A 21,467-nucleotide genomic window follows, 5' to 3' on the forward strand; every position below is an offset into this window, starting at 1 on the left:
AAGGAGAACAAGTCCCGCCCCTCTCTTCTGATTGGCTGATGCGCGTTTCCTTATTTTTTTCAAACAGGAAAGCTTTATTGACACGAGCAACATGACACCCCTAATATTAAAATAACGTGAGCTTTTACATGGTCAATGAAGTACAGTATTATGTCATTTAACACTTTGCAGGAGCTACTTAACTTCAGTAAAATATATAAAACTCATACGAATAACAATGTACTGAAATGTCAAAATGAAAATGGCGGTTGCAAATTTTTTCAGTTTTTAAAAAGCGATTTTTATTCTTTAAAAACTATTATGGGGAAAATTTCTAATGCATTTTCAGGTTTGCCTCATCATCGTGACTGGTGGTCGGCTGTTGTGTAATGTTATGACCTGTAATACTACACGAGTCCACACAAGGGCGCTGTGGTCACAGTGTAAGAACTCTGATAGAGGTTCCGTGTGATTTATACAAGGAATAAACTGCATTGAGACCGTTTGACTATGATATTCAAAGGAATTGTGCATCTCAAAGTTAAGAACTGCGTATATATCTTGCATTACTTTTAATTTTCATTTTACACTCAAGCACAAGAAATGGCTACTAGTTTCTGTCTGGAAACACTATTCTATAATATTGCACTGGGGATATTAGTTCGGGTTTGAGTCTGAAAGTGACTTGGGTGTGATGCGACCATACGTACCAGGTCAGAGCTCCTGGGCTCAGGAGTCAAATTTTCTAAAGCAGTTTGACCATTAACCTCGAGGCAACCATATACGGAACACAAATTTAACAAAGAATGTACTGTATTGTAACAAATGTGCATGCAAGCACTTTATGGGCCTGTAGCATCATGTGAAAGTAGTTCACACAGACCCACGAGCACCTCCGGCTTCATTTAGAGGGTTTGTGACAGCTGAGAGACCAGAGCCGAACAGACAAAAAGTGCTGCAGCTTCGTAATTAGAATAAGAAAACAGAGGAGACGTCAGCAGGGGAAACGTTTCATTACACAGCATCATATTAAAGGGTGACAGCGTCGCTGCCGCAGCTCGAAGATAAAGAGCAAATCATCTACTTGTCACCTGAGGGATTCTGAATTCTTGAACCAATTAGGTGACAAATAGCACAAGAAGCAAGAACCAGTTTTTTTTTCACCCGAGGGCTTTCTTTTAGAGAACGATTGAATCAATTCCAAGTCAATGCCATGTAAATGATCCGTAAATAATTCAGAAAACAATGCGTTTTCTCATTTTCAGTGACGTATCGATAACATGAGCGTTTGACATTTAAGGTGCATCAAAAACCAGCAGCTAATTAGCGAATGAAATGATCAATTATTGATGGAAGCACATCTGCGCCATCAGGGAATTCGACTCGAGTTGATGCACTTGAATTAGAGACAATAATTCTGCCAACACAACACTTCCGAGAAGCCATTGATCATGTTGCTGTGTTGATTTATGTTTATTAACCCGCACTTGTGTTCTTCTCTGCAAGCTCATTTCCACACCAAGTTATTAAACTTTCATTTGATATTAATGGGAAAAGGGAAGGTGTGTGCGTGCAGGTAATGCAAATAAAAGGACATTTTCAAATGATGTGAGTGGAAGATTGTATAAAAGTGACACTGCTCATCAATCACGGAGAGGAGGATTGAAATAACTCACGGTTAGTGATGTGTGAGCATGCTGGGGCAGCTCCTCGGGTGTTCTGTGTGTCAGAATCTCACACCACTATCAAAATACTGGAGCTGGAGAGAAGCTCAGACACTAAAGATCCTCGTCTTAACATGATGTCTCCTGGGTTGAAATCTCTGAATATATATTCAGTATAAATGCTGCAGTTCATATTAAGCATACAATTTTAATTGTATGAAGTATAAATGAGCTCTCCCGGCTTCCATAGACGTGCTTTCATGCCTGATTTGATTTGGGAAACTCGAATCACATGTTCCTTGTTAGGAAAATGCACTTCCCTGCAGTTACCGGATACAACCAGCAGGCGGCAGTGTTTCCCCTCATCACGCCTTGTTTATTTAGACTTGAAAATCTCTGACAAAGATGCAAATCTTTAATCTGATCAGACGGCCGCGCAAAAGCGCACATGGCGAATAGGTGGGAGACATCCCCAACGTTCTCTCTGATTTTTGCTCCGTGGGTCAAGTCTGTTGTGAGCCGCCTGCTCCAGCAGACAGTCTCCATGGCCATAAAGGTCACTGGGGTTTAATAAGATGGTGTGAGAACCGGAGGCTGGAACTTTTATGCAGCGGAAAAGGTCGCCACTTGTCCGCCTCTCGAGCGTCACCACAGGTCGCGGCGCCCCATCGCTGCCTCGAAGCAGACATATGTGACATAACCAAAAATGGGGGCTGCAGGAGGTTGATTGGCACAATTATTCGTCAAAATTACCGGTACATTGTTCTTTGTTTCAGCTATATGTTCCCACAAGGGTGATGATTATTTGACCATTCTGAAAGAGTGGTAATCAGTCGTTTCTTGTCATTTCAGCTCGAACGTGTCAGGTTGAAGGCCAGTGCTGAGGTTAGTCACTGTTAATGGTGTCACAATTCACCTGCAGCTGATTTGAAATTCATATGAAGGGAAATTATGGTTGCAAAGAGGGCGAAAAACAACATCTATTACATGAGAAACAAATGTTAAGTGTGTGAGTGAGTCAGGCAAAGGAAATTTATTGGGATCTTTCCCTTAACCTGCGTGTGTCTTATCAGCACACACACACACACACACACACACCACACACACACACACACACACACACACACACACACACACTCGATGAATTTCTGGGCATGTAACCTTACAGGAAGAACAGACGCCCAGATAAACAATGTGTGTCATCAATAGGACCAGGCCGCCCTTGGCTGGTTTTAGATCAACAGGAAGACCCGTGTGTGTGTGTGTGTGTGTGTGTGTGTTCAGTTTTAGGTCTGGTAATAATTAAGATAAGGGCTTCAGTGTGGTGGGAGGGGGTCGGGGGGCCTGACAGGAATACATCTTCTGGCTAAATTTAGCTGACAGCAGGTCTCAGGAACGCAGGTCTCCTCTTTTCTCTGCCTTTGGTTTCACTGTACAGCAGAACTTCTGGACCAGAGGGAGGGAACACACCTGGGACGGGTCACTAGTCCATCACAGGACACACACACACACACACACACATGCAGGCAGAGCCAGGGTAACTGGCCGGTTTCTGGAAACCTGAGTGGGAATCAAACCCAAAACCTTGAGACCGCGAATGAATGAACCAGCACACAAAGCCCGTTTTCTCCCCCCCCCCCCCCAGATGAATCAGTGTTCTGGACCTCTTGTACTCATGCTCTTTAAATATAACTGAAAGTGTACTTCTGCACATTTAAATTTAAAATGTTTTCCTGGTTTAAGACCTTTAACTAATTAGATTAAAACAAACCTGTAACTACGATTAAAGAAAAATAAGTACAATGTAAGATGAACTTTCTCCTGACGTGAATATGAGAAAATAAGCCTTATTATTCTAAGGATTCTCTTGTTTTTATAATGAATGTAGAATCCCGACTTTCCAGGAAAAGCCCAGTTTGCAGTCGGGCCTCACCTGAACCGGCAGGGAAACGGATGGTTCGGATCAACAAATCAGCCAAAGATCTGGGAAACGCATCACAGGAAGCATGAAACACAAGCCTTTCCTGTGCGTGTGAGACAGTAGACGTGCACACACTCACACACGCCACCTTTCTAACATAAACGCACGTGACTGTAGGGTACAACAATAAAGACAAATGTGCCGTAGCTGATGATGTTTTCAGAACAGCTCAGAGTCTTTAGTTAGTTTATTCCACACAGTAAAGTCACATGATGAATTCGACGTTATACAGAATATAAAAAAATCAAATTTATAGATAAATAATAGTGATTAAACGCTATAGGTTCTGGCTACGTCAGCTGCGGTGTTTCCGGCGCCCTCTAGCGGCGATGAGACGAATTAATGTTTTTTTTTCGTAGTTCAAAAATGAATGTTATTGACACTGTTAGACATGATTTCATTTTACAGGAATCCTTCTTTTCTTTAGGAAACGTCTGTTTCATTAGCACCGGTGACAGGTGACTCACGGTCTGCTTCCTAGCGACCGCACTTTTTCCAGGCTTTACCTGGAAAAACGCCTGACTCATTATGGAGTTTTGGGATGCTTCTAAAAGCTCCCAAAACCAGTTTGGCCTTCACGCGGTGGGCCCTGACGCGCCCTTCACCTCACAACAACCTCGTGCGTGTGTGACCGCAGCACGCACGACACGCCTGTAGGAAAGAAAAACACGGACATGTGGCTTTAATGTGGGGGGAGGCCTGCAGCACGGACCTCCCTGCTGCATGGAAACATTGAAAACACACCTCAGGATGGAACACACAGGCATGCGCGCACACACGCACACATTCCTCCAGCCAGAAATCCCAGCTATGCACTGGGGCTGATGAATGCATGCGGCTGAGGTAGTGGGCCAAACCTCTGCAGGTCTGATAATGGCTCCAACATGGCTGCTTTCAGATCGGCGCTGAACTGCTTGTGCGAGCCTTTTAAGGGAGAGCAGAGAGGGGCCGTCCCAGGCCCCCGGTGCACGTCGGCACCTAAACGGCTGCCAGACCGCTCCGACCGCAGTAAATCCGAGAGGTGACGCTGCAGATAAAAGCAAATGGATGCGGCAGTGAATCCCACACAGCAGGACTCTAAGTAGACGTTCTTTATGGTCTCCAGAGAAAACCCCCGATAACAGGAAAAGCAGAGACGGACGGAAGATTTAGTGAGGGGGGGGGGGGGGCGTTGTTCCAAAAGTAAATATGGAGGATTAGCGGTCATAATTGGGCTGGATGGGCGCAGAGATGGGTGATTCACGCCTCTCCGACCTGTCTGTGTGTGGAATCACAGAAAAGAAGCGCTAACGTGCAGCACATTAGCTGCCGCTGCTGTTAGCGACGGTGTGCACGGTGCCATTAAGACAAGGTCAGCGTGACCGCAGGTGATCGCAGATTAGCCCGCCTGCAATTAACTGGCTGCTTTCACGAACGGCTCGGCTGGCCTCCGGATGGACATGTGACATGCAAAAGCTGTTGTGACCTTGATTTCAGTAGTCAATTTTCAGGTGAGAGATGTTTTCAGGTGCCATCAAATCTCATTTATTGTGTCTTTGGTCCTTTTCCCTTCGCCATAGCTTTTATGCTAACGTGAACTGAACCTCTGCTGTACTACGGATGGTAAAGGCAGGAGCTTCTTATTTATTTACTGTACTCTCTGACGGGAACGTTGCTGCACTCACCTTCAACACAGCTGGAATTTCTGTATCAGATAAAGACTTTATCCGAAACAGGTGAAGGATTTTTGCTTATACGACTTTAGAGAAATACGGCTGAAGTCGAATGGATCCCACCTTTAACCCTCACAAATCTCAGAGTTAAAAACACGGCACGGGCACAAAAGCTGATCTGTCCACGCTTTTATGCTTTGGATGTGTTTTATAGCGTATTTGTCACTCTTTTGACAAAGCGATTTAGTGTGTGTGTGTGTCTGAACTCGAGTCCTTGGAGTTTCTTTTCTGAGGAGCTGCAGAGTTTCCAGCCAGTAAGAAGCAGCCTGGTTTGTAAAGTCCCAGTTAGTTCCACGGCTCCAGTTTCCCTCCCAGCTCAGTTGGTCGGAGAAGAACCAGGACCAGGTGAAGCCAAATATTCACACATGTTTAAGTCATCCTCTGTAGGTGTAAAGTTTCCTTTACACACACACACACACACACACACACACACACACACACACACGGTGCAGATTTCTCTGTCCAGCTGGAGATTATTAGTTTTTCTCCCAGCCCACAGGAAGTCAGTCATCATTCCAGGCTGACAGGTACATGGAAGAATCTCACCGGCTCTGTTCTGTTCACAGATCGGCTCCGTAATACTTTACAGCATCCTGGCAGTCGCAGCAATCATCCGGCTGATTGGCTGCAGGGGGAAATCTCGTTTAATATACTCGTTGGTGCCAAGATGAGACCGACTTTACCCAGGTTTAACTGGTGGTTGCATCCGGGTGGGTGTGAAACAGGAGGAGCCGAAGCTGGAGAAACCCAGTCATTGGAGCTTTCGAGAAGTATTTCACCATCACACACCACTTTAACCATTAATGCGTTCAGTTGTGCTGACCGGAGAGCTTGGTTCTGACAGGTTCTGGCAGGTTCCGAGAGGTTCTGACTGAATCTTTATTTCTTAATCTTTCTTTTTTCTCCATTTCTCAGCCTGTGTGAGTCATGCAGCAGTTAGAAATGTGAATTTCTACCGTCTTGGTTGTGAAATATTGCAACATGTTTGGCCCAAGATTTCCTGTTTTAAATGCAATAAATCCCAGCCAGTGAAAAGTAAAACGAGTTATTTTAATTTTGATTTGGTTTTGTTTCTTTCCCATCGGCCAAGCAGAAATTGCACATTTTAGAAATGAATTTTTAGCATAAAATAACTGATTTTCTGCCCCATCTTTATAAAGTGAGGCGTGTGTGTGTGTGTGTGTGTGTGTGTGTGTGTGTGTGTGTGTGTGTGTGTGTCATCACACTACCATCCTGACACCACAGATGGCCTAATGAAAACAGCTGGTGAGTCGCACACACACACACACACACCACACACACACACACACACACACACACGCGCGGAAGGTCAGGTCTGTCTCTCTGTGTAAACATCAGTGCTGATACAGAAAATCTTGTTCAACTCATTAACCCCCCCCAAGTGTTTGCATGAATGACATCATTAACGGGGATTCTTCAGCTCACGTGTTCACACATGCGCACGTTTGCCTGAGATGCTCCTCTGTCTCCTACCTGGAGACGCTGAGCGAGCGCCCACCAGCAGCCCAGAGCAGATTAGAAACATCTGCTGCTGATGCAGGAGGGGAAGGGGGGGGGGGGGGGGGATTGGATTTCATCCTTGAGTGGGGTCACACAGGAATATTGTGTTACCTCTATTTTCAGCGCACGTGCGCTCTCGGGCCTTCGCTATTGTCGGGTATTATATTCCAGAGTCCAGCTGGTGCCCAGTAAGAACCATCACCGGTTTAACCCACCGCAGCACTGGGGAGGGCCGCGGCCGGTCCCGTCCAGCTTTTCCCTCCCCAGTCAGGGATTAAACAAGGCTCCATCGCTGCGACTCTGCTCCCTGTTGCCCAACCACACGGCAGCCGTCATCAATCACCTGAGGAGCGGCCGGACGTGCACGTTCCAGGAGGGGACAAACTGAAGGACGGGCGGTGACGTGCAGCTTCCCGGGGAACGCCGGCGCGACCACCACGCCGGGAGGTCACGCCTGTTAGCGCAGAAGCAGCCCCGATGTGGCATTTAAACCCGGAGGAGGGTGTGACGGCGTTCCCATCCACGTTCCCGCTCTTCCTGAGCGTCTTTAGACGGAGGCGATAAAGGTGAGGTGACAACTATGATTTCCCCATTTCATTAAAAATGCCAGCGTGAGACGGGGCCTTAAAAGCACCGCCAGTGCAATTATCTGCAAATTAAGTGTGCTGTCATGCTATTATCACAACCTTTTCCTTCCGCCTGGCCGCAGCCACATTCATAATTTAATCTTTTATGCACTTCCCCTGTTCTAGGTGTTGCCGGCGCTCCTGCCAAGGTAGGCAGAGAGGAGACCTCCTGTGGGGGGGGGGGGGGGGGGGGGGGGGGGACTGACCTGCTTCTGGGTCAATTAGCCGCTAAAGGGCTCGTTCTTGTTGCCCTGTTTACATGTGGGTCAAGACAGAACCCGGAGCGGAGCTGCTGGGGGTTTGGCCCTGATTCAGTGCGACTGGGTGACCTCTGACCTTTGGACGGTGTCAACGGGGGCTGCAAGGCCTGTTTGGGTTTGTTGTTCCGTGTAGCTCACGGCGACAAACTGTTCGAGAGTTCGTTTTTCACGTCGGATTAAAGCGAAACTGTTTCGTTTTGTGGCAGAAGTTAATTTCCACGGGGTGAAATATTGTGAAGCGACATCAGAGAAAAGGGGTTTTCAGCTATTACCCACGTTGAGGCAGAGCTGACAGGCTGTTGAGGGTTGGGTGTGTGGGGGGGGGGCAGTCTGAATATTAAATCTGGCTTTTATCACTTCGTAGGCGATGCGAGACTGATGTGAGATATGAAGCCTCTTTCATTGACCGTCAAGTGTCGGAGCGAATTTGGAGGTGACGGAGGAATAAAGCGCGAGGCGGTTTGATCTGTGCAAAGTGCAATTAGTGTCAAAACAGGGAGAGCGGAGGCGATCGGGGGGGGGGGGGGGGCTCACCTACGTGGTGGTGGAGATCCTGTGCTTCACACGAGCCAGATTTGGATATCGCGGATTCCTGGATGTAGCAACAAACACTGAAGTTTACCAATTCCAGTTGCTCAACATCTGCCAAAGCCGAATGAAAGGACCAAACCAGCCCCGTCGCTGCACGGTCTTTGCTGACCTCCAGGGGGCGCTGGTGAAAACGACCCACGCTGGATGTCCAAGCTGCCTCAGGTTTGACAGCAGCCCTCATCGATCATCTGAAGGTCAAAGGTTACCTTCGTGCTGCACCTGACCGCTTTAATGCTTTTTCTTGCTAAAGTCACAGTTATGAAATGGGATGCTTTCGCCTTTGATCCTCATCGTAAGTGACATTGGGTGCTCTTGGGGAACGTGAGTCTGCAGTATTTAAATCATCCCAGTGGTTCTAACATCCATTTCATTAGTTTTTATCGTGGCTCTCTTTTCCCGTCTTCTCCCTTCCTCCTCCAGTTGTTGGTGGGGGGATGACGAGCGCCGCGTCTGACTTTCACCCTGAATAATGTCAGGCAGGATGACTCACTCGGATGTCTTCGCCATGACTTACCCTCCTCTCGCACACAGGGCGCTGCTCCTTTTCCCATCATGCACCGCGGCTGAGGCAGAGTGAGGTCATCTCTTCGGGGGGATGTCAGACCACGGGGGACGTGTCGGGAACAATATCGCCTTCTTCTGTGGTCGACAAGGACCAACACGGACCGTCAGAGCCGTGCTGTAATTAGCCACAGTTCTTTTTAACTGCGTGAAACACGCGCGGACGGAAAAATAGCTGCAGTGTGTGTATTTTTTATAGGTCCGTTCAATGCAAGCCTGCGTGCATTAGCGCCTCCCACGCACACACCTGCAGGAAATGAAAGCAGGTTAGTGCTGCAGAACCTGGTCCAACACCTGGACCTTCCCAGATGCTGACACAAGGCTGCAGCAGGCTGGGGAAGCAGGCGGCGTCACAGGGCTAAACGCTGACGTCCTGTGGGAAACGGCTCAGGTCTCATTTCAATATCAGAGTGAGGATTCACATGTTGACTCCCGGGAGCGCGAAAAGCTCGGTTTCAGTGCCGTATTTCTGAGAGGAACGGGTTTTATTTAAGTGCTCAGCAGCCATTTAACTCGTACCAGGAAGGAGGTCAGTCCATCAGTTCCCCTCTAACCTTGTTCGCTGTGTTGGCTGATGTCATGTGACTGTAGAAGGAGAGGAAAAGGCAAATGTGAGAGTTCTGTCACACCGTCGGCTCCATCAGCTGACCTGGAAGGCCACATCACCTGACGGGTCGGATGATTTTCCATTTAACTGCTGAAGCTCACACCCTGACCTGACAGCTCGTCCTGCTGCCTGTGTGAGCCACAACCTCCACTCAGCCGCCGCCCCAGCGCCTCCTTTTAAGCTGAGACTTAATTACAGTCATTTCTGGCTTGTCCTGTTACCAGGACTTACTGGCTGCTACCTTTCTTTCATGTGTCCTGCTCATGAAGGCGGGTCTGTAGGAGCTTTGCTGTAGATGCTAAATCCTCAGGTCAACACACAGTGTCTCATAGACCAGGTCCCAGTTTTCTCATCATCTGTATGTTTTTACCACCAGATCTGCAGATGTATGACTGAAACATGGAGGAAAACAGGCACATGTGACGCTTTAACCTGCACCTCTTCGGGGATGCCACCATCATGACTGGTTTTTCTAAAACTGTGGTTCCAGAGTTGGTTTGGTCTGCCAGGAACAGGACCATGCTAAGCTTGCTGTGACTCGGCAGCCATGACGTGTTTACTGCAGTGTACCTTTGTGCCACTGGGGAGAGCTATTTGTCCCAGTCCTCTAAGTCAGTGGTCCCGGATCCACGGCTACAGCCAGAGCAATATTTGGACCGATGACGGTCCAAGAACTCTTGCTTGTTTTCAAAAAGCTGCGCTGAGGTGTTGTCCAAATGCTTCTGCCTGTTTTCCTGAACCTCTTTGCTTTAAACTTGTTCCACAGCGGCCGAAAGCAGATGCGTAGGAGGAAGTTCTGTACAGCGGCGTGCCAACACTGGCTGCTGCCGCGTGCAGAGTTACCTACAGAGTGGATCAGGCACATAAATATAGACCTCACTTTGGTCTATTTTTGACTGAAGCTGCATCAAGCTGGGCAGATGGAGCCAGGCAGGAAGTCAGGCTGAGCAAAGGGGCCTTTCAGAATAGAATAACCTCAGCAGCGTGTTTCAGAAACACCAAGAAAGACCTTCAGTAGTTGATCCATAATCAATAAAATGAAGCTGCGTTGCACAGAGATGCCAAGAATATGCTGAGACGGGATAAATGAGAATAATCCTTCCTATGTGTAACCAGTCTATGCAAAAGGGTCTTAAATTCAAAAGAGGAGTGCACGAAGGAAGAGGAGCTTCTAGGTTAAAAATCGCCCTTTGTTGAGTGCGGTCTGTAGTTAGACTCTCTCCATCCTAGCGGGGCTCAAAGGACTGAGTAATGTGACTTCCATGTGTCTGGAGCTGCAGCGCTGCTGCAAATGAGGTCAGCCTCCAGGTATTGGCTTAAACAGGAGGCAGCGCCTCAGAACGCACACATGCAGAGTACTGTATGCCCACTGGCGTGGAGAGACACACACACACACACACAGACATTGTGTCTGTACTCTGTGGAGATGAAGTGATGCACAATGACATCAGTTGCTCCTCTTCCTGCATGTGACTCATTAAGGCTGGCTGATAAAGGCTCGCCATTATCACTGCTGGGATGAGCAAACAGGCCATCACCTGAACTGGACGCGGCTCCATTGATCCCCATTGTGATGCGAAGGGTTGTTACCACAATTAGTTTGCCTTAATTTTACACCATATTCTCCAGAGGCTTGCTTACAACGCGTGTATAACTGGGTTTCTGCCTGGGTGCCTTGCTAGCAAACACTGGAAGATAACAAGACAGCATAACTTGATACAATTTTACAGCCCAAGTCAATATTCACCTATTACCTGCTTTCCTGTTTAAACTGTCGGCACTGAAGAGCAAACACCTGAGTCAGTGGTCAGCCAGCTCACCCCTGCACGGCGTACCTGAGTGGAACCGAAAATGCCTCCGCAGACTTTGTCCCTTCAAACACGCCGCTTATCTCAGGTGACAGGATGTAAGGAAAACCTGAAGCTCGGGTCCAGCTGTCTCAATCGATGGCGAGTCAATAAAACAGTACTTTGTGTTACAGGACGCCCGATAAACACGCAGGACAAACACTGGAGGCTGCCATGACGGGGTTAAAACTGGAGTGCTTCAAAATAAATCCATGATTTAGGTGGTCATAAAAGCAGGCCGACTCTTCCTTTTTGTATTCATGATGCCATTCGGCTCCTCAGCCTTCAGAGCACATCATTAATGAGGAAGAATGACAGGAGGAGAAGGATGAATTCCACATGAGGACCCGCCATTATCAACTCCCCGGCCACTCATCCAGACGAGTGATTTGTGCCCACATTACTCATCCTGGCACAAAAGTACATTATTCATCTGCGAGGTGCCAAACTTATGGCACCGACAACGGCGGAGGTGGTTTCAAAAGTTCCCTTTGGCTTTGTCCGATAAGCCCGACAGACCTCGCCCTTCGTGCAGGGACATCTCCAGCAACAGTCTGAGGTGATGTTCACCTGCCTTTAAATAGGAAGGCCGGAGGGCGTGCTGGACCACAGGCCGTTTGGGGACCAACTCTTTGGTTGCACCAGCAAAATCGGGCTCAGATTTACCAAAGCCTCAACCCCACACCCACGTGTGCTCCACGCTTTGCTGCAGGAGCTTCAGCCTCGAAGGGGTTTGTCATGTAAAAGTGCTGGTGGCTGATTTTAAACAGAGACCCTTTCACCAGTTCTCGCGCCTTTTCACGTGGGCAGTCACCCATACGTCGTCTGAACCGAACTTAAGCGGATATTTGAAAGGGTTCCCCGCCCTCATCGGGGCAGATGGAGCAAAGAAACAGCACCAGGAGCGTTTCAGAGTTCCATATGCTGCTAGAAGTGAGGCATCAATAATTTAGAGGTGGCCCTGCCTTTTAAACGAACCGCCAAATATCGAAGCCCCCGACAAACCTACTGCCTGAGTTTGAAAGATGATCCCAGCGCTGGACTCAGACGCATGTTTTAATGCATGTTTTAATGCGCAGTTGTCCATGATGCAGTCCTGCTTTGATTGCACGCTATCAAAGTTACATGTGTTCTTTGGTTTTTGACACCCAACAACATCCCGCAGCAAACGCTCCCTCTACGTTTTCCCCTCCAGGGATTAAATTTGTCCCCAGCGTGTAGATTCTCCAAGGTAGACCCCTACCTGACGCATCACAAAGGCAGGAGGCTGAGGAAGGGATGAAAAGGCATGTAGCCCGAGGGCTCGCCTCTTCAAAGGACAATGCTCGCACTTTATGGGCTGGCGGCTCATTCAGAGGGATTTTCCTGCAGAATCACAAATGGATTAACTAAACTGGTGGAAAAAAAAAGGACCACATATTCATGTCAATAGCAAATTAGCATTGGATAATGGAATCTATTTCCTCTCTCACATCACAGGCAGCGGATGCCTGTAGAGCCGCTGTAGGACAGAACTCCCTGAATGGGAGAGGTTCCTCCAGCCGTTCACATCCTGTCAGTGGGAGATCAGTTACAGGCGCTGCCGTTGGTGATGGGAAAGAGTTAAAACTGGATTGTTTAGCTAAGCCTGCCGCTGCAGCATCCACAGAGGACACATTCAACATCTGCTGGAGCCATTTTCACAACACACACAACCTTAGAGGAAGCGCTAGATTTAGGGTCCACTTTTACACATATGACATCTTATCTGCTCTAAATATGAAACAAGTTCCCTCAGCCACACGTTAAACGATGGTGGCCCCTCACATGTCTGCGGCTGCTAAACCACCTTCCTACTCAAGGAAAGGGATGTGACCCAGTGGAGGCCTCAGACTTGCTTATCAACCCACCTAAATCTGGATGACAGTGCCATTGTGGGGGCAAGAACCTGAGCATTAAATAAACAAAACTGTACACACAGAAACTGACAAAGCATGACTTGATGAGTCAGCATCAGTGTTCACCATTCTCCTCCATTAGAACTAATGGAGGATCATTTTCCAGAATATTGTAGAAGCGTTAGCGTTAGCATGTGAACGACCACCCAAAATGAAGGAAATGGGACCTGAAACGTCTGCCAAAGGCGACGGACAGGTTGTCCTCCACCACTGGAACGACGAAACCAGATCTAAATGCATGATTGGAACAAATGGAGGCGTGACTTATGGTAATTCACGGGAACGTGAGGACGCCCTCCACCCCTGTGACCTGAATCATGTGCTCACCATCATGGATTCATCTCACCAACAAAAGTGGAACCGCCCAGAACATAAAGCATGTCATCAGCCGCACTTCTCTCCGGTGAGTCTCGGGCCGCGTCCTCAGAGGAGGACATCCAGAGGAGCCCTCCCGGTGAGTCCGAAGTGGAAACCCGATCACGGGCATCTACAAGAATAGCTTGACGGAGCTATAAAGGTCATTCCTTTGACCTGCTGTGAACCGACATTGAACTTTCATCCCTGCTGAGGACAACGCCGTCGGTCGGGATGAAAATGATCAGATTTTAAAGCACCTCGTACCTCAACAGCCTTGTTTTCGTCTGAGTTTCAGAGGATTGACACATAAAAGAGATGCAAACGGGGTTAGAATAGAATAAAACAATAAAATAGCTTTGCTTTCAGCCCTACAGATTAGCAATCACACGCAAAATAAACAGAGGTTTCTTACCGTTTTATTGAGGAAACATCCAAATAAACACATTTATGAGAATAATCTGACCCCTGAAAGCTACCCCGACGGCCGGCCAGAGCGTGCCCTGAGGAGTGTGCATGTGGACGACATGTGTTTAAAGAACCAGAAACTAGAATCAGTCACATGGAACATTTGAGCTAAAATCAATAACCCTCTTTGTAATTACATTTATAATAACCAGAAGAATGAAATAAAAGGAAAATGCCCAACAGCCACACATCAAATATGTAATAAACTAGTGGGATTGTCCTGTTATACTCCACTGGTGACCATTCAGCTGCCTGTCAGGGACACTTTATTTTCCATAAACTCCACCTTTTCCAGAATGTTCCACCTGTGGAGGGAATAATTGCTGTTTTACGTGAATATTTTCATGTTTCCTGCCCTCACAGGGGTCGGGACGGCGCTTCCCCTCCGAGAACACACCCACGTGCCTCCAGTAGGAGGGGCCACGTGCTGAGGTGTTTGAGAAGGTGATGCCGTAAACGCGCGCAGCCTGTCGTAAACCAGGTGTTTTTTTTAACGGAGGGGAGGAAGGTGATGTCGTAAAGCGGACAGGGGGGAAAGGGAGGGGAGGGTGAGGCGGCAGAATGGGGGAGGCAGGAGGAGGAGGTGGAGGAGGGAGGTAACTTGCGAGCGGCTGCGCTTCAGACTCAGCGAGAGGATCATGGCGGATGGCCCCAGGTGTAAGCGCAGAAAACAGGCGAACCCGAAGCGGAGCAGCGGTAAGTCCCCAGCCGTCCGCGGCCGCCGCCGGGCGGCTTCCAGCCGACTTCATCGCTCGGTAAAGTCCCGTTGAAAGTGTCTGGAAGTGAGTTGGACCACGTTTCGAGGACTTTTGCGGAGTACTTGCGCCTTCATGTCCCAGTGTGCGGGTGTACCGTTATACCTGGCTGGCTGCTCTCTCCGCCTAGCGGCGCATGGGGCCGCCTGGATGGGTGAACCGTTATCCGCTGGTAATAAGAGCCCGAGGAGCGCTCTTTAGCCGCCTCGACTTTGAGTTTTTCCCCACTCTTCCTGCCTTTCTTTCGCTACTTTTCTGCCACTTTCCCACACGAAGCAACACTTGACGGCAGGTTGCGGAGCTTTCGCACAACAACGTGGCCTCGTTGCGCGCAGTTTGGAGGATGTTTTTTTTTTTTTTTTTTTTTTTAGGGCGAGGTTGTTGCGGGGTTAGTTTCGTGTTAAGTTGCAGCTCGCACGGCCCCGGTCGGTGCCTCGGCTCCCTCCCGTTCAGAATCATTCCGACTCTGGCTGTTTCTGTTGTCGGCCGGATGGGAAAGTGTGCGGATGCGGCGATAGATGCGGTTTTCTGCCCGGTTTGGTCGACTAACCGCCGCTGCTGCGGTGATGGCACAGAGATGGGATGTTTGTTTCATTCACCCCTCCCCGCATCAGCTCCCCACACACACATGCTCGCCTCGTTAAGGTAAGAAGAGAAACTATATTTTTAATCCACTCGGGGTATTTTTATCCTCCGGCAGTTTTGCTCTCTCTTTTATTTTGTTCTTCCTCTTGCTTGCTGCGTGCACTGACTGTTGCTTTCGTGTGCGTTTAAAGTTGGAATACGCACGTTTACACGTTTACGGGTGCATTTAAAGGCAGCACGGGTCACCTGACGACAGATGGTGGCGAGAAATGTCGGCGTAAAGGCTCCTTTATGAAAATAATGGCAGAATATAAGCGTGTGTTCGGCTGTGGGGGGTTTAATCGGGACGTTTTAGGCAGGAGAGGATGAAATAAATAGAGTATTTTGGTCGTAATAACTTTAAATTGGAGCCCCCGTCCCTCATTGGTCGGATACCTTACCTGTACTTCCCACCCTAATACGCAGCAGCCAATAAAAGGGTAAAAGCATAAAATTATATATTTCTGACTCCGTTATGGTGTGTGCGAGCCGAGGGTGGAAAGCACCTTTTTTTCCTCCTCCTGCTGACGCCACGACGGTGACTCTGCGCGCTCAGGAGCCATCATCAGCACCACCATCATCATCATCACCATCATCATCATCATGTTTACCTGAAGGCGGACAACCAGGATGACAAACGGCCCTGAAACAGACAGAAAATAACACCTGCGGCTCGCCAGCAGGATCTTTTCGCCGTTTGGTACCGCCTCCGCGCGTCCGGAGAACCGCTCCAAATGTCAACTTGTGCAGGTACCGATTTGATTTGCGGGCTAGTTTCTTTTTTATTTTTTTCCCCCACCGTGCGGGCTTCGCCTGGATGCTCGCCTCCCCAGGGCGGCTCGCCTGCCTTCATTCTCGCGGGAATTATCTCACCGACGCGCGTTCCTGACCCACTTTCGCGTCTTCTATGTCCCCTTTTATGTAATCTTTTTTCGTGTGTGCAGACTGGTTGATCAATCGAGCGCTGCGTACGTGCGCGTGTGCTGCGCACGGAAAGCGAGCGGTGCGCGAGGTGTTTTTCCACTGTAGCCAACCGTGCAGTGTAACTGCGCTCACAGCAGCCTGTTAAACCCTCCTTTTCCATCTATTGTGCTACGGTAATTCGCCTGAAAGCCTCCTGAGTGGCGTGCACGGGAGAATGGCGGTCGGTACCATCACCGCAGTGAAGGCGGGGCCGCTATTTTTCCTGGACCGGAGACAGCCAGGTACGCAAGGTGATGCAACACCTTTAAAGGTGCATTTTCACCCACTCGACGGCAGAATGTTAAACCTGTGCCCTCGCGGCGCATCCGATCGCCTGATTCGGATTAACGCCGCGTCTTCGCCCTCAGATGAGATTAAAAAACAAAAGCAGCGCGTCCTGGCGGCGCTGATCAAGATGGCACAAGGTACCTTTGGCTCACGCGCGCGCAGATGCGCCTGCGGTGTTGCAGCCTGCTTCAAATCAAAGGTGCGCCAGTCCTCCCTGACGCCCGGAGCCCCCCCAGCCCCTCTGCTCCACAAAAGGAGCTGATATGCGCCAAACATTAGCCCGTGCTAATGCGCCGTGACCTGCCATCGCCGTGATGTGGCTCACAGCTGCTACCATCGCTTACGATTACAAAGGCTTCCCATTGTGCTGAGATCTTTCACATTCTCAACCGCTCTGGCCACTTTGTGCCCCCCCCCCATTTACAGTGACAACAAGCGAGGGCCACTCTTACACCTCCCATAAGTGTGTTTTAGTAGCCAAGTGTAATTCCAGATAAACCCTCTTATTTCTTGCGACGCGAACAAGCTCAGGGCTGCAGAAGTTTTCTTTGAGTCATTGCAGTAGTTGTGATTTCCTCCTCGACTGAGACGGGTGAGTCATTGTGACGCTCAAATGGAATTATCCTCGGTAAATAAACCAACCTTCACCCGCAGGTTGCCTCTGTAAACACGCCGTTGTGCCGCCCAGGAGCAGAGCTGCAAGTACCTGAGGGTTCTGGTGGGTTTGAAGCGCCACGCGTGGCAGGTGTGGGTCCGGCGTGTGGGTCCCCCCCCCCCCCAGTCCGACAGTATGTGCCGGAGTGTGTGCGCAGCTCGGCTGAAATCCAACACTGCAATTTAGGGACTATAGGAATGCGGCCTGGTGTTAACATACCTTGACAGGATAAACAGTGGAGCCTACTCCCAGTACTCCCAGTCCCGGAGCGGGAGCGCTCACATTCACAGGCCTGCTCGCATCTGAGACGGATGAGGAGGAGGATCTCTGTTTTTAGCTGCTTTCTGGAGCTTTATCCAATTAATTGTTGCCTTTTTCATCACCCAACCTGCCTTTTGAGCATCACTGGTGTATATATTAACCATTTTCCGAGGATATTTGAGGATATTTCGGCGTTAGCATGCGCCTTTAAGCTACCTGGGCTCAGAAAGTGTATCATCGTGTATCGTGTCCATATGTGATGAGCGTGCTAATCAACCTTACGCAATCCCAGTCACTTTGGATGACCTTGATATTGATTCTTTACATGCAGATATTGTTTTCAGTCTGGAACTGGTTTGATTTTTATTTTTTTTGGCTGTGTGGTTTGATTAATTTAAGATTTGACGGTTTGGATTTTGTCATAATTACTGTCAGATGTTTGGATTGGTTGCGTTGACAGTTTTCAGTTTCGACGGTCTGAGTCAGTCTTGTACTCTCAGATGTGCATTGTTTACTCTCACTGGCTGCATTTTCCTATAGGGGGGGGGGGGGGGGGTTTCCTGATAAGAAAGTGCTTTGAATACATTTTAAAGGAGAACTAGTGTCATTTTGGTGATCTTTGATCAGCAGGCTGGGGTTTGAAAAAGTGCTGTTTTTTCTCACCGTTTCCCATTTTCTGTCAGTTTTCAGGGGAGTATTACTTTTTTAAGAGGCCTCACTTGTCACACACACCTCCAGCCTTCCGCCGAGCTCGCATCTTCAAATAAATGCATTTGTGGGGCGGCTGCGTGTTTTCTCTCCTCGACTTGTGCTCATCCTTCAGAACAAATTAACCTGTCTGTGTTTGTAACCTCTGAGATGATCTGGACATATGTGAGGAAAACCTGGCTCACCTGAGGCAAAGCTCATCCCGGTACACTCCTTTGGACTCATTACACATCTGATCCCACGCGTGTTACGATTATTATTATTAGCTGATCTTTTGTAGGCAGCTGCTGGTGGGAAACGGTCCTGGGCTGGTGGCGGGTAACAGCGGTTTCGGCTCCGCCAACACTTGCCATTTGCGTTATTTCCTCATTGCAGTTGTGTGCCGTTTCCCTGGCACACACAGGCCTGTGGAATGACAAAGCACTACAGGATGTCTCTGGCAAGTCAGCATTAACCCCTCCTGTAGCCTTTTATGGGCCGGAGGGGGAGGGTGTACGTTGGAGGCTACCGGCGCTGCTTCTGCCACTAATTGAGTTGTGTGTTTGCGAACACATCCCTTTGCGTGGACGAGAGTGGGAGTGAGCAGCTCCTTTCCTTCGGGCCGTGCATAAAAACACAGGCCTGCTTGTTTTTGATTTGCATGCTCTGTTATGTGTGAATGAAAATCAGCAGTTCCCACTGATGCCGTTGCCGTTGCCGTGCAGACGGCGATGGCGGCTGATAGCTGCGGCGTGACGGAGCGGGCTGGAAGGAGCAAACGCTGTCCGTGTGCGTGACCCGGGCGGGATTGATTCGCTGGTTTACGTCTGACAAGCGCTGGTCTGTTTCCAGTTGGGGCGGACAGCCTTGAACTAATCGCATCACGCAGGCCGCGCTGCTCTTTAGCCGGCATGAATGTGAAATATGCGTGGCTTTAAAACAGTTAGCTCCCCGCGTCACCAGGGCCCCCTCCCCTTTAGACCCAACCTCCCTCCATGCAGAGGTCAGAGGTCAGTGGAGCAGCCCTGAAGCTCTGTGACCCCAGAAACCACATGTGAGAAGCTTGAGTTGTAGAAAAGATCTTGGCCAGTCCTGCCATGTTGAAACAAGATTAGAGCAAAGGTAACTAATCTGAACCTACGTTGCCGTTTAAAATCGACGCCACGAAGGCTGCGTTTGCCGAGCGACGCCTACGCGCCGAACAAAGCCCAAACGTGGAACCAGGACTCAGATTTACCTCCAGCGCCTCGTGTGCGTATAAATCTCAACGGGTCTGCCAGCGAGTCGCTTTCTCAAAGATGGCCTAAACCTTCTCACGAGGAACCTGCTTTGCTGTTTCTTTTCATCTCCCTCATTAAACCGCCTGAATATTCATGTTTCCCCGTGAATCCCCCAGCAGTTAAAACTCTAATCTTTGTATACTGCGGTGTCAAGCGAGGCCGAGCACCCAAAGACAACCCGTCCCGTTTGTTATCTGCGTCAGAACCTCCAGATACGGGCCCGCGCCTGCATTTGCATGAGCTTTAATGCGTTTACATGAGTTTTTGTCCATGAATTTGTGCAAATGTGTGGGCGCTGTGCAGGCCCATGTGTGTCAAAAGAAAGAGTCCCATTCAAAGTCCTGCGAGTGTGTGTGGGAGAGGGGGAGCACTCTTTCACACTCAGCCGGTGGGAAACTCCTCTCCTTTTCCTTTGGAAGGCTCATTTGCATATCCTGCCATCCTCTATTCTCTTTTTTTCCTCCTGCCGCCCGGCAGCAGAGGAGAAACTGGGAGAATCCAGCCCAGGGCTGCTGCCTTCCGGCTCAGCACTGACCTAAAGATTTGGATGATCCATACGGCGCTGTACCCCTGATAGGGGCCATTCAGCCTCACTTTCTTGAAATTTGGGACAGATCTCAAAGAAAAGCAGCAAAAAGAAAAAAACAGAGCAGTTTGAATACATCTGCACCAGTGATTTAGGCAGTAAATCTCATCAAAATCTGCATGTTGCCAAATATGTTAAAAAAAACCCTCCTATTGGAAATAAAAACAAATTTCAGTTCCACACATATGTAAATGTAAAGCTGCACATTTGCATCGATCCCATGAAGCCGCAGGAAAAATGTCTAAACAGCTTCTGTCAGTTTGTGCTATAGCAAATCATTTTAAATGCCGTTTTTTGCATCTTTGAATTCATCTTTTTTTTAAAATAAAAGGCTGCAGTGGGAGTGGGGGAGGTGGCCCAGGCTGACATAAATCTTGAGCAGTGGACAGGTGGGTTAGGAGGGGCCTGGCCTCAGTAAAGACCCCCCAGAGACCTCTGTGGGTAGAGCAGCAGCAGGACAGGTGGGAGTGCAGCAGAGAATTAGATTAGAAGCTCAGCACATGGATTTGGCCTCAGTCGCGTCGCTGCCTTCACCACTGTCGCCGGTATTTTGTCAGCTTGTGGTGTGAATGAAAGGAAAGGATGAGACGGGGAGAAAGCAGGCTGCTGCGTTTATACCCCGACCGCACCTCCTCTCGGAGGGACTGTCAGCCCTCACAAATCCCCCGTTTAGTCTCACAGATGTATGAACTCATCGTGAGTCGGTCCAGCTCGTCATAATCCTCAAACCTGTCGGTGTGTCGGTGGTAATCTTTGTTCTTCCATCTATTCCAGTTGCCACACAGCAGCTCATCTCTCTGGGGTACGTTTCTGTTCCTTTCACCCAAAGTCTCAGGGGGACGGGTTGTGTTCACCCCACCCGAAGCGTGTGTGTGATACGGAAACAGTGATTCAGCGATTTGACCTGCATTTTTCAGGAATTGCTGCACTTGAGAAATGTGGATTGGAAAATCGGTGTGGAAAATAAAATGTGTGCTAAGACAAACAAGTGAAAGCTCCTCACCAATGACACCAGCACGTCTTTATTGCCCTCTAGTGGCTGGCTGCAGTAATTCCACTGCGCAAACGTCTCCTCCTCATGCTAAAAAAGAAAGATAATAAAAAGCGAAAAATCCCGGATGTCTGAGTCATTATTGGACAGACGTCGTCTCGCCATTTTCCACCATTCAATCAAGACGGAGACGAAACACGTAGAATTTGAAGAGAGAATTTGATTAGCGTCTGGGTTAAGAGGCGGTTTTGCCCCTCCACCTTGTGCTT

At 48.9% G+C, this 21,467-nt stretch overlaps 1 protein-coding gene and 1 long non-coding RNA gene across 4 annotated transcripts in view; both read left to right on the plus strand.

The window, feature by feature from the left end:
• The first annotated feature begins 11,139 nt into the window (after positions 1 to 11,139).
• On the plus strand, positions 11,140 to 11,582 carry LOC130539456 (uncharacterized). Its single transcript, XR_008954135.1, has 2 exons — positions 11,140 to 11,398; positions 11,484 to 11,582. It is a non-coding gene; the product is annotated as an uncharacterized LOC130539456 (long non-coding RNA).
• Positions 11,583 to 14,669: 3,087 nt separating this feature from the next.
• LOC130538600 (zinc finger E-box-binding homeobox 1-like) overlaps positions 14,670 to 21,467 on the plus strand; it is a 33,259-nt gene continuing 26,461 nt past the window's right edge. The window contains exon 1 of one of the 3 annotated variants that reach the window (XM_057056343.1): positions 14,670 to 14,804. In XM_057056343.1, coding sequence (XP_056912323.1) covers positions 14,747 to 14,804 — 58 coding nt within the window. In that variant the 5' untranslated portion in view covers positions 14,670 to 14,746. Of the gene's footprint in view, positions 14,805 to 15,551; positions 16,238 to 16,395; positions 16,693 to 21,467 lie in introns of those variants that run through there. The other 2 variants (XM_057056344.1, XM_057056342.1) reach the window with 2 other exon arrangements.

The sequence above is a fragment of the Takifugu flavidus genome, chromosome 15 (genome assembly GCF_003711565.1).
Source record: "Takifugu flavidus isolate HTHZ2018 chromosome 15, ASM371156v2, whole genome shotgun sequence".
In the NCBI taxonomy this organism is placed as follows: Eukaryota; Metazoa; Chordata; class Actinopteri; order Tetraodontiformes; family Tetraodontidae; genus Takifugu; species Takifugu flavidus.